Source organism: Pseudophryne corroboree, chromosome 6, assembly GCF_028390025.1.
Source record: "Pseudophryne corroboree isolate aPseCor3 chromosome 6, aPseCor3.hap2, whole genome shotgun sequence".
Classification (NCBI taxonomy): Eukaryota; Metazoa; Chordata; class Amphibia; order Anura; family Myobatrachidae; genus Pseudophryne; species Pseudophryne corroboree.
In genome coordinates, this window is record NC_086449.1 from 12983063 (window position 1) to 12997233 (window position 14171).

General features: G+C 38.8%; 1 protein-coding gene across 1 annotated transcript; it reads left to right on the top strand.

Annotated features, from left to right (window-relative positions):
• The first annotated feature begins 12264 nt into the window (after positions 1 to 12264).
• LOC134933982 (olfactory receptor 10A7-like) lies at positions 12265 to 12912 on the top strand. Its single transcript, XM_063929511.1, has one exon. It carries the CDS (start codon positions 12265 to 12267, stop codon positions 12910 to 12912), a length of 648 nt encoding a protein of 215 aa, XP_063785581.1.
• The last annotated feature ends 1259 nt before the right edge of the window (positions 12913 to 14171 follow it).

Consider the following 14171-nt stretch of genomic DNA (forward strand, 5'->3'; position numbering starts at 1 on the left):
ATAAGGTCTCTCATGGGCACTTATATGGAACCACCTGCAAAACACAATACATGAGCAAGAACTGAAAAGTATCGGTGTCTTTTTGTCAGGAAGTACAGTAGATCTTATTGACAGCTTTGGGGCTCATTAATATTAGGAGGTAAGTCATTTTATGACACACGTCTCAGATGTAGCAGTACACGTCTGCTTTAACACCGCGCTTATAGGTGTTGCTTTCACAATCTATCTGAAATGCTTTTTCAAAAGTCGGCCACTTATGAGATAGAGGGATGGCACTATACTCCCAATCTCTCATATTCTCCAGCTTCTCCATTTGTAAGAGGGGAGTCTACTCATTCCACCTCTATGTTTTCTTATTCGTTATAGGGGTAAATGTAATAGGGTTTGAGAAGCCAGAAGTATGGGAATGCCTGTATTTTTTAAAGCTGCAGTCATCTACAAGGCAAAACCAACTTGGTTTTTTACCATGTAAATGATTGCTGCTTTAAACGTATGGGCATTCTCGCACAAAATTCTGTACCTCCAGCTTCTCGAACCCTATTTTATTTACCACAATGTCTGTGATACTAGATAGTGAATAAAACATTACACAGGAAAATCAAGTTCCGCAAATGCTTTTAGTTCACAACTCTAGCCTATTTCTTCGGATCCTTTCCTCAAAGTTGCCAGAACATTTTTGCAGTAATGTTGAGTCACTGTTGCGCATTTTGGAGCCCAGTCTACAAAATAACATCTTTCATGTAAAAAACCCTCCAATTAGTCTGGCGATGAATTTGGATTTGCTTTGACGTGCTTTCTTCATTGTTGGTGATGGTGGTTTTCTCCAGTACATGGACTGGTGTGTTGTCTCTGGATCGCACTGGAACATACATGTTTCATCATAGGTAATAATGTTATCTAAAAAATGTGAATCCACTTGAATTTGTTCCAAAATGTCTGTACAAATTTTCTTTCTGGTCAATGAGAAGCCTGGAACCATCTTAGCACAAACTTTTGTCATGTTAGGATATTGATGTAGAACTTGTTTTTTGTCCATTTCTGCTGTCATTCGGATGCTGAGTCAACAGTCAATTCAAAAATTTTCAAATATTTTCCGCATTTTCATTTGGTTTTGATGTGAAAGGCATTTCGGGAAGTTTGCCATCTTTGATATCCTCACAACATCACTAAATCTTTTGTGCCACTCAAACACATACGTTTGACATACAATCTGCCCTGTCAGCCTTGGTTAGCATATAGAAAGATTTGGTGGGCATTTTGTTCAATTGAACAAAAAATGTAACGTTATCACTTTGCTCTAATTTTGAACTAAGCAAAAATGTCTGCCACTCCATTTTCCCAGTGATTAATTGTGAGCTTGGTGCCACCGACGAGGGACTCATACAGTAGAATATCAAAGAAATGGGTGCAGACTGTGCAGTGTGGACCCCACTGGACCCACACACATTGCACCTATTCTAAATGCGCCAGTGGGGTGTAACCATAAAGTGCATCTTAGTCAGTATGGTTAAAGGAGTTGGTAAAATTTTTATTTCGCAGGTGCAGCTAAACAAAATGAAATTTGTAAGCAAAAAATTCACTGATTGCTTCAGCGTCCAACTCCAAATGAGCCCCTGCGCAATAAAAATGCACTAGCAATTTATATACAGTAAGTACTTTTTATCAAAGACATGGAAGTGTTTCTTAACTATATACAGAATTGGTGGAAACTGGTGATAGATACATAATTTTTTCATATTTTTTTTTTTTACTTGTTTTACACAATTTTCCATAAAAGTCATTGGGGTATTAATTATAACTGGCACAGATTTAATTAATCTCCCTGCGTGTTGCCATCTGTGTGTACTGTGCCTTATTCCCCACCTGCACGGTAGCTGTAATGAAACTACATATCTTATAAAACCTGATGGCTTCACAGTAAATCACAAGCAGTAACATAAAACAGCTTCCCCGTGTGCTGTGTCCTGTTACTGTATTGCACACGGAAGCGCCGGTGTTAGTTGGGTTGCCATTGTATGGCTAAAGACCTAAAGAGTATGGTAATTCCATCTCCATTTCCAAATGGTAAATATGTCACTCACTTTTCCAGAGATTACTTTTCCCAGCATATTTCTTACACCGGCAGTGTTTCCATAGTGTGTAGCCTGACTTGATATATTAGGAGGCAAATTGTGAGTTGTTAACATAATAGTGCTATGAGTTCTGTTCTGACCAAGACCTTATATGTGTGGGGTTTGCATGTTCTCACTGTATTTACCTGAGTTTCCTCCGGAGGATCTGGTTCCCCCCTCATTATCCAAAACCACTATAGTAGTTCAACTAAATTTTGATCCAGTGGATCTTAGTTTATGTGGTAGAGAATTAAGATTGGAAAGAAAAAAAGATTCTTAAGAGGAGGCAATCACTTTACATTAATTGTATCTTATAGGAGTGTTAAAATGTACACCTTACTAATTAATAAATGTAAAAAAAATTGAAGTGATTGAAAGAATAGAGAAAATACTCCAAAATCTCTGTATTGTGTAAAAATACCATATACATTTTGAGTATCCCATATATAAATATTCAGAAAAACAGAATATTCCGAAATACAGAATTTTTTGAGTGAAACTGAGCTTGTAAAACCTTTGTTTCCTGATGGCTCAATGTGCAAAAACTTTGATTAATACACAAATTCTTTAAAAATATTGTGTTAAATGACCTTCAGGCAGTGTGTAAAAGGTGTATATGAAACATAAATGAATTGTGCACAAATTTATTAAAAATATATACTAAAATTACATTCATGTGTGTGTATAAGGTGTATATAAAACATACATGCATTCTGTGCTTAGACTTGGGTCCCATCGCCATGATAATGTATCTCATTACGGTATGCAGTTATTCCAAAATACGGAAAAATTCGATATCCAAATTACTTCTGGTCCCAAGCATTTTGGATATGAGATACTCAACCTGTATATGTAAATCACTTACAATTAAAATCCGTATTTACTATATAATCTGAATGATAAAGCACCATCTGAGGCTATGCAATAATAACTCCCACATTACATTAGTAATCCTGTTGTTTGTGAAGGCAAAACGATTTTTATGAAACATTACATAAGAAGATAACTAATCAATGAATTAAACTGTATTGCAATGATGCATTTAAATTCATATACAAAATATATACTAAATACTGTATTTCACAGCCGCAGTTTCTTGTTGTTGTAGAAATCTTGGACATAGAAATTTTAGGATTTAACAGCAGAATTAACTGATAACAGCTTTAATGCCCTGACAGTACTGTATTTTAAATTGATGCATTTAAGCTGCATTTAGATTGCAGGTGTTTTAGTTACTGAGCCAGGAAATACAGTTTTATAGATGGAGAACAAATGGTCTATATCAGAGGTGGGCAAAACGTTGATTGCTTACTACTGGTAGCTTGAGAAGCTCCTGTGCACCATGATTTGAGGAGCCTGTGTGCCGTTGCATCCAGTCAGCAGTGGCGGGAAGCGTCACAGCAGGGAGGCAGCCAGTCAGTAGGAAGCCTCCGGAGCCAACCAGCGTGGATTACAGTATGTCACACAAGGGGGGTTCTGCACAGAGAGGGACTCTCTACATGGTGGAGGGGTGAGGGGTATGTTGCACAGTGGGCTGTTTTGTAATGGTGAGATGGGTGTATGCTGCACATGAGAATATCTGCACAGAGGGGTGCATTGACCCCGGGGCTGTTCTGCATAAAGGCAGGGATGTCTTTTCAAATGGGCTCAATGGGCAGTTACCCAAGGGCCCCAGCAATATAAGGGCCCTAGGTTGATAATTATGGGTCCCTTTTTCTACGGGTACCAGATTTTTTAAAATTTGCCTTGGGGAACCAGAGATATCCAACATCCAAGCAGTGGTCCCCATCCAAGACTATTAATTGTTCTTCCCAGCCAGATATCTCAGGTTCTGTCTGACTTAGAGTTTTTCTGAGGGTATATTACAAATGCTGGGAGTCCCCTTTTAGTGGAAACTGGCAGATTTTCTCTACTAGGCCCAGAACTAGAGATATCAGCCTTCCAGCAGCTGGTCCATGCTCCAGCTCCGCACGCCTGGCATGTAGTTTTATATGTTCATCCTTGGATTGCTCTGACTCCTGAACCCTGATCCCAAAGTCCCCAGTACCTCCTGAAAGGTGGGACTCTCTATTTTTTTATTCCAGTAAAAAGCTAAGAAATCTATTTCCAGGAACTGGAGATATCTGCAGTGAAGCAAGCTGCCCTCCCACCTGAAAATTGTGAATATTAAGCACACTCCACAATCCACCCCTCCTCTATGTATTAAACACCCCTACAACTCTGGAAGTCATGTACTGGGGCCCCTTAATTTAGCTTAATGCCCCATTCTACTGTTTAATGTTCTCCCTCTCGCCCCATCTTCCACCATCTGTGCAGTAAAGGAGTAATCAGCAGAAATTACTGCTCCAGGTCCTACACGCTGAGTGGAAGATAGAACACCCCCTACTGCCCATGAGACATCAAAGCTGTCACTGATAGCACCCCCCACCCATACTGCTGGTGAATGAGTAGGGACTATAGTGCATTGCTTTTCCCAGGGACTTACACTACTGTTAAAACGCCCCTCCATAAAGGGGGGTATAGCAATGGGTGCTGTTCTGCACTGTGCGGAGGAGTTGGGTATTCTGCATAGGGGAATCTGCTTTGTTTTTAACAATATTCAAGTTTTATTTGTAATGTGAACATTACTATTGGTGCTGTTATTTCATTTTGTCATTATTGGTTTTTTTTTTAAATAATCATGTTATTTTTGGTGTTGTTATTTGATGGTGTCATTCTTAAAATAACAGTCATGCATTGAAACAGCCAAGATTCAACGCTTGGACGCTGGTGCATCACCGGAAAGCGAGTGAACAAAAAGTAGATCCTGGGTCTGAAAAGTCCAACCACCCCTGTTCTATATATTAGGGTTTTTATTCCTGTATAGCACCCTACAATGCCTGTGCCACTATTGCAAGTTGTTATGTCAATATAAAAGCTGGATTTGACCCACACACAACAGATACAGTATAGTACAACATTAACGTGCAGTAACATCAATATGTTATTATGATGTGGATGGATTATATAAATGAGAGCAACCAGTACTTTGATTCTGACACATTTCACATTCATTTAGAGCAATCTTCAGTATTCTTACAGTCGTACATTATAGTTCTGGATATGTACTGTGAAATTCCATGTCTGACTCTGTATGTAAGGGACATGTTAAAATTAACCCTAATATTGTATATGGTGTGAGACTTATTGCGTTGGATTTTTAGGAAAATAGTATTTGTTTTAAAGGTTCAGAATACTGAAGAATGCAGATAAAATATTGGTTTATATGTTGTGTGAGGAGATCAGGGTAGGAGTGCCCTCTCCTGGATTATTTGGGCACCTCCAAATACACAGCAGGTAGGAAAACAGCAAACAAGTGCAGGGTTCTTGAGCTATCTAACCGTGACTAGTTATGTTGCTCAGTATAAAAAAAATAAAAATAAATCCTAGCCCATCTGAGCCCTAACTAAACATAATAGATCCACTCTCTCAGAGTGGTAGGAACTAATGCCCCAACCACACACAAGCATATGCACAGTACTTACAGTCAGTAAATCACAGTGTCTCATAACTAGCCTGCTGCCTGTTTTCCCAGATAGTGAGACCATGGGCAAAGCCCTCGCCCAGTGAATATCAGCCTCTTACAGGTGCAGGTACTAATGAGCCTGATCTCAGGCTAAAGGCCTAAACCCCCAAAATTTAATTTATGTGTGGAGCCCTCCCTTCTCTCTCACACCCACATCCCCAGGACCCATTATCTAGCTTTTACACAAGACAAAGCATCTGCATTTGCCAATTGGCTTCCTGGTCTACTCTCTACTGAAAAATGTAAAGTTTTGCAATGCCAAGAACCACCTCTACCATTCCTCTTTTTATTCTCAGAAATCCATTTCAGTGGGGCATTATCAGTGATCATCCTGAATTTCTTTCCCAGCGGGTAGTACCTAAGAGTATCTAATAGCCATTTTGTCTGTGCTTCTGTCTCGACAGTGGCACAGTTTATCTCATGTACATTTCACTTTCTGCTAAAGTAAATAAGATGATGTACTTCACCGTCTTTGTCCTGGGACAGGACCGCACCTATCCCTACATCATATGCATCAGTTTGCAACATAAATTCCCTTCAAAATTCAGTCATTATCAGAACTCGCTGGATACACACAATGCTACCTTCAACTCCTGAAAAGCCTTTTCCATTTCAGGACTCCATTTAATCATACATTTCTGTTTACCCTTGGAAAGATCTGTCAGTGAGACTTCAATGATGGCAAAATTGGGTATTAAACTTCTATAATACCCCATGATTTCTAAGAATGCACTCACCTGCTTGTTATTTAGGGATCATGGCCAATTTTGTATTGCCTCAAGTTTATTAAGTCGGAGCTTTATCATCAGCATACTGTGTTTAGGGGCTTAGAATTATATCCATTGTCTTTAGAAAGGTGGTGGGTGTACTCATGTAATCCAAATGGCAACATCTTGTATTGGAACAACCCTTCTGATGCAGAAAAAGCTGTCTTGTCTTTGGCATTCTCAGCTAATGGCACTAGCCAATACCCTTTGGTTAAGTCTAGAGTGGTCATGTACCTTGCTGTTCCTAATCTTTCAATAAGTTTATCCACCCGATGCATTGGGTGGGCATCGAACTTCGACACATTATTCAACTTACAGAAATCATTGCAGAAATGCAAACTCTTGTCTGGCTTCAGAATAAGCACAATGGAACTTGACCACTCGCTCTTTGACTCTTCAATTTCCCCCAATATTTTTATAAATTTCATTACACAGTGATTCATGTTGTGCTTCTGGTATTCTATAGGGCTTTATGTTAACCTTAACCCCTGGGTCAGTGATTATGTCTTGTTTAATACTATTGTTTGAACTGCTATGTCTGAAAAACAAAACTCTATTTCTAATAAGAAATTCTTTAGCCTTGTGCTATTGAACAGTTGAGAGGTTTTTAGCTATTGTTACTTTGGGAACCAAAGGCCCTGGGTTTACTGGAGGGGATGGGATGGCTGACATATCATAGCTGCTCTATCCTTCCAAGGTTTTATATGATTTATATTATTTATTTGTTTATTAACAGTTTCTTATATAGCCCAGCAAATTTTGTTGTGCTTTACAACTGGACACAATGATAAGACAAAACTGGGTAATAACAAACAGACATAGAGGTAGGAAGACCCTCCTCACAATCTTACAATCTATGGGGAAATAGGCATTGATACATAAAGATAGGTGTTATCTATTGCATAGTTGTCCACCAGATTGCAAAGGTTCTTGGTGGGCATCATGATATCACATTACAGCAATGATGAACCAGGGTCAGGAGGTAAAGGGAAGAAAGAGAAAATATGTGGAGGATATTTGTGGACTGTATAGTGGTGATATATTTGGATAGGAATGCCTATGAAGGTAATGTGAGCGGTTCTGGAATTTGATAAGCTTGTCTGAATACTGTAGGTGATTTAGCAGGGAACGCTTGAAGGCTTGAAAACTAGAGGAGAGTCTCCAAAGAGTCTTACGTGGTAGATATGTTCTGGCTTTCTTTTCATGAGTTGGTACTCTTTATAATTGGGGGTGCGGCGAGCCATTTTGGGGGTTTTGTGTTATGGTTTTAGATCAGGATCTCCCTCATGTTTTGGATCTGTATTGGTTTTGCAAAAACCGCCCTTGCGGGTTTTGGTTTTGATTTTGTTTTTGGATCTGTATTTTTTTTTTAATCATAAAAAACAGCTAAAATCACAGAATTTGGGGGTGTTTTTGTTCCTTCAGTATTATGGATCGCAATAACATTAATTTCCATTCATTTTCAGTATATTCTGAACACCTCATAGCTCACAATATTGTTTATATCCAGTTAAGGCCAAAAGGTTGCACCAAGGTAGGTGGATGGTGCAGCAGCAGCCATTGGTTTTATATAATGGGAGGACGGAAACAGCACAAAATATAAAAAAAAATGTACTGTATTTAAAAACATAACGCATTGGGCAAGGCTCAAGAGTTCAGTTCACAAAAGCTAGTTTAACGCAATTTCCTCAAAAATATATTTGACATGCCAAAGGTCCGCTATACAAGTGTGGAGAAAAAAAGATAATAAGGCAAAGAAGAAAAAAAAAGACAATATTTTAGATGCTGTAATCATGATTTTAATATATTATTTTGGATCAAATTCTTAATTTCCTCAAAGTTATATTTGATACGTAAAAGGTTTGCTATACGAGTGTGGAGAGTTTATATTCTTTTAATTTAAATTTAGTTAATTTATAATTATTATTAATAATATTAATTTGAATGAATCACAATGTGGTCATAAAAACAATTATGAAAATAGGATAATAAGTTATAACATAGGAATATGAGCTAAGGATACAGCACCCTGAAAAAAATGAATCATGCCTGGATGTATACTGGGAGGATACAGCAGAAAATATAAAAAATAAGATGTGTTTTATTTTGGGTGGACTGACAGAGCATGCCTAGATGGATGGAGCAGCTGCAGTCCCTGGATGTACACTGAGATGACACAGCGCAAAATATTAAATTAAATAATATATATATTATTTTTTATATCACACACTGCGGTTACAGTGTTCCACAAATGAGTCAGAAATATACAGGAGTATTTTTTCACTGGCGGTTACAGTGTCACACAAAGGAGTCAGAAATATACATAATAATTACAAGTGAACAAAATAGATGTAAGAGTGCACTATCAGCGGCAGCCTGTATAGGGAAGGTCAATTCCCTAAATTATTGTAAAAAAAGGAAATGAATACTGGCGACGGCTGTTATTCAAATAATGATAAACAAATAAACCAATAAAAAATATAAACAATGATTTATTTAAACATTCATAAAGATTCTATTCCTCACTGCAGAGTATAGCAATTGCAAAAATGTGTGGGTTCAGATTAAAAAGTGCAAGGTACCACTTGGTTTTCCCTTTTATATAAAATGTCCACAGCTTCTGGCTAGGGCTCTATTCCACATTGCTCACAAGTTCAATTGATGAAATAAATTGTTACCCGACTTGATTCCGGAAAAAAGTCCCCTAGTTATCTCATACATAAAGATCCAAATTGGCAAACAGGGATGCGTCCGGGTCTGTAGACAACTTGTGCTGGGATTTTATCCAGTGGATGCAAAAGAGTCCATATAGCCAGATATGTTTATAGGGAAATCAGCCTTGTGGTCCTAAAGAATGTAGCTCAACATGTTTTGCTGGTCTAGTGGCTGCCAGCTTTCTCAGAAGCATTAGCCAGTGTCCAACTGGCACTCTTTATATACCCTTAGAATCAAGGGAGTATGAGGAACATCTGTTGTTTCAATTCTCATAAACTGAATGACATTTCACAAAACTCAGTTTGAGCAACAGTAGAAGTCAATCATTAGTACACTTAGATTGGACAATGTATTTATTTACAAAAACGAGGCTTAGAATTAATATAAAACATTAAAAACAGATTCTAAAACTAATGTCATGTGATCAGCTCCGATCATATGACGATTGATGCCCAATGAACGCCATATACAGGCTGTTTTGTAAAATCCCACCTGCGATCACGTGACCTCCTTTGACCATGTGATCCCAGAGACGGACCATACCCCTTTTGTGCGGTCCACAAACCCGGAAGTAGCGGCACGCTGAATGGAGAACAGCGCATGCAGTCAGGAAGTAGACGCTGCGCTCCTTAACTTGTGGAGCGCAGCGCTGACAACATTCAGAAAATAAGTGTACAATTTGTTCTTAAATAATACATTGAATAGACATATAAAACATACATAATAATTACACACTGCAGTTGACTTCACCGAAAGTGTTGCACAAATGAGTCAGAAATATGTATAATTATTTTTATATCACACACTGCGGTTACAGTGTCGGACAAATGAGTTAGAAATATATATAATAATTACACTGTGCGGTTGACCTTCACCGACAGCATCGCACAATACATGTATGAGAAGGAAATAATATACTGCGGTCTGACCGGCAGTGTCACAGTACTTATAAATATAAAATAAAAATTGTACAGTACACTGGGGAGTAATTTTAAACAGACATTGTAATTCTTTCATGATTTTTTTACATAAGTTAGGTACCCTGGTCAGTCAGGATTTACTTAGGTATTCCCAACCTGCTGAAGACATGTTCTAGTTCTCTAGCAATGGTATTTGTTGACGTATTGTGCAATGGTATAATTTCCGGATATCTGTTAGCTTTATACATTGTCACCAAAATATATGTTGATGGCCCCAGATGGATGTTACACTATATGGAAAAAAGTATTTGGTGACACTTGTAATTACTGAATTCAGGTGTTTCAATCAGACCTGTTGCCACAGGTGTATAAAATCAAGCACCAAGCCATGTAGTCTACATTTGCAAACATTTGTGATACAAAATGGGTCATTCTGAGGAGCTCAGTAACTACAGGCATGGTACTGTGATAGGATGCCTCGTTTGCAATAAGACAGTTCATGAAATTTCATCCCTGCTGGATATTCTGTGGTCACCTGTAAGTGATAGTATTAGAAAGTGGAAGCATTTAGGAACAACAGCAACTCAACCATGAAGCAGAAGAACATGTAAAATCACACAGCGGGTCAACGAATGCTAAGGCACATGGTGCGTAAAAATCACCAACGCTCTGCTGATTCCACTCTGAAGAGTTCTGAATTTCCAATAGCATGATTGTAATCACAAACTGTGCGGTGGGAGCTTATTGGAATGGGTTTTCATGGCCGAGCAGCTGTTTGCAAGCCTCACATCATCAAGTCCAATGCCAAGCGTCAGATGGAGTGGTTTAAAGCATACCGACACTGGAATGTGGAGCAGTAGAAAAGTTCTGTGGAGTGACAAATCATGCTTTTCTTTTTGGCAAGTAGATGGTCGGGAGAACGTTACCTGCCTGACTGCATTGTGCTAATTGTGAAGTTTGGTGGAGGAGGGATAGGGGCAGACATTTTGGACAATGCTATGCTTCTAACTTTGTGGCAACAGTTTGGGCTAGGCCCTTTTCTATTCCAATATGACTGTGCACCAGTGCACAAAGCAAGGACTATAAAGCCATGGTTTTATGAGTTTAGTATGGTAGAACTTGACTGGCCCACACAGATCCCCAGATCCCTGACCTCAACACCATCGAGCACCTTTGAGATGAAATGGAAAGGATATTGCGAGCCAGGCCATTTTGTCCAACATCATTGTCTTTCCTCCTACCTGCTGTAAAGAATGAATGGGCCCATATATCTGCAGAAACATTGCAAAATCTTGTGGAAAACCTTCAAAGAAGAATGGAAGCTGTTATAGCTGCAAAATGGGACCAACTCCGTATTAACCTATATGTATTTGAAAACAATGTCATTACAGTCCCTGTTGGTGTAATGGTCAGGAGTCCAAATACTTTTGTCCATATAGTGCATTAGTAGTCCAACCAATCCATAGCTATTCTCTCAAATGGAAATTCAGTTATAGGTAATGGGACAAGCAGGCTTAAAATGTGGCCTTGGAGCATGATACTGACACAATGCACAATTTTCAGATACCTTTTTATGGAAGCTGGGCCATAAAAACCTTTGTACAATTATGTCAGTGTTTTTTCTATCCCTAGGTTGCCTGCAATTATGTGACCATGAGCTAAGTCTAACACTGTTCTCCTATATGCCTTAGGAACTACCAATTCTACAATATTCTCCACATTTTTAGTCACTTAGTACAAAAAATCCTGACATACTTCCATGTGATTTTCTGGCTCCCCAATCATGCTTGTATGCAGCATTTGATTGTAAATAATAATAATAATAATAATAATAATAATAATAACTTCTTACTATATAAAGTAATTCTGCAATACACAGTAAGTACTTGTAAAGTATTTATTTTTTACAGGATTCATGTGGAATGAACAAGACCATGGTGATGGAGTTCGTTCTTCTGGGTTTTGGAAATCTCCAACATTTTAAGAATTTGGTGTTTGCTTTATTTCTTATAGTTTATCTTACCTCTCTTTCTGGAAATATGCTTATTATTATTTTGATAATTTACAGCCCAAGGCTCCATTCTCCAATGTACTTCTTTCTCTGTAATTTGTCTGTATGTGAAATGCTTTGCATATCCATTGTTTTGCCAAACATACTTTATATTGTGTGGTGGAATGGAGGATCCATGTCCTTCTATGGTTGCATCTCTCAGCTCTACTTGGGACCGTCAACTGGATGTGCTGAGTGTCTTCTCCTTACAGTTATGGCATATGACAGATACCTGGCCATCTGCAACCCTTTGAGATATTCCTCAATTATGAACATCAGGACTCGAAATCACCTCGTGGTTTGGGTTTGGCTCTTTGGACTTATAGTAATGATCATCCCAACAGCTACAGTCTGCAAGTTACAGTTCTGTGATTCAAACACTATTGATTATCTGTTTTGTGATCTAGCTCCACTTTTACAATTGTCTTCTACAGATACTGCCCTGGTAGAAATGGAAGCCATTCTGATAACTATTATTGTGACTCTCTTCCCATTTATGTTGATCATCCTTAGCTATGTGTGCATATTTTGGACTATCCTGAAAGTGACCTCAAAGACTGGGAGACAGAAAACGTTCTCTACTTGCAGCGCCCATCTAGCATCTGTCTGTGCATACTTTGGGACAATATTTATCATTTACTTTGTACCTTCTGAACAGAACTCATTCAAAATAAACAAGTTCATCTCTCTATTATATACGATTGTGACTCCGCTACTTAATCCTATTATTTACAGCCTGAGAAATCGGGAAATGAAGGCCTGCTTTTTATCTTATTTTTCCTAGTAAATGGAAACCTAGGGGCATATTCAGTTACTAGCAAAACTGAAATTCTTCCTGAAGCCAAAAGGTGTTCCTATTCAATTCAGCTGTAGGAATTACTTCTGCCTTTATTTTTCTGCTCGCATCTTCAGCCTAGGTGCAAAGCCAAGGAAAATTCTAAAAATGTCAGGACTTGCTTCAGAACCCATTGAGATATCACCCACCTCCCATAACTAATTAGGCAATTGGACATTATCAATTTGCGAAATTGGGCCAATAAGTACAAAACAGAATGGCCTCCAAGTATCCCAAAATTGACTCATTTGTATTTTTATGCACCCCAAATGTAATCAAAGTATTTATTCAAATGTAAAATAATTGCTTTGTATAATTTATAATTTTACATTTTATAATATAAAGTTGGTTGCAACAGCTGCAGTAATGTTTACTTAATTGTAGGGGTCATTCCGAGTTGTTCGCTCGTTATTTTTATTTGCTATGGAGCGATTAGTCGCAAACTGCGCATGCACAATGTACGCAGCGCGCCTGCGTCAAGTAAATTTGCACAAAAGTTTGGTATTTTACTCACGGCGTAACAATTTTTTTTCATTGTTCTGCTGATCGGAGTGTGATTGACAGGAAGTGGCTGTTTCTGGGCGGAAACTAGCCGTTTTCTGGGAGTGTGCGGAAAAATGCAGGAGTTTCAGGGAAAAACGCGGGAGTGTCTTGAGAAACGGGGGAGTGGCTGGGCGAACGCTGGGTGTGTTTGTGATGTCAAACCAGGAACGAAAAGGACTGAGCTGGTCGCAATGGCAGAGTAAGTCTGCAGCTACTCAGAAACTGCGGGGTAATCGTTACGAGAAAATTAGTGAATGTTTCGTTCGCAATTCTGCTATGCTAAGATACACTCCCAGTAGACGGCGGCTTAGCGTGTGCAATGCTGCTGAAAGCAGCTAGTGAGCGAACAACTCGGAATCACCCCCTGTATATGTCCCCTAGAGTCAAAGTACATCCACATTACAATTGTGTGGCTACAATGTTTGAAAAACTCATGTCCAGTGTCAAAAAATAAGATTTTACTCACCGGTAAATCTATTTCTCGTAGTCCGTAGTGGATGCTGTGGACTCCGTAAGGACCATGGGGAATAGCGGCTCCGCAGGAGACTGGGCACAGCTAAGAAAGATTTAGGACTACCTGGTGTGCACTGGCTCCTCCCACTATGACCCTCCTCCAGACCTCAGTTAGGATACTGTGCCCGGAAGAGCTGACACAATAAGGAAGG

Coding starts and splice junctions, on each gene's coding strand:
- LOC134933982 (XM_063929511.1), top strand. CDS start 12,265: ATGTCCTTCTATGGTTGCATCTCTCAGCTCTACTTGGGACCGTCAACT.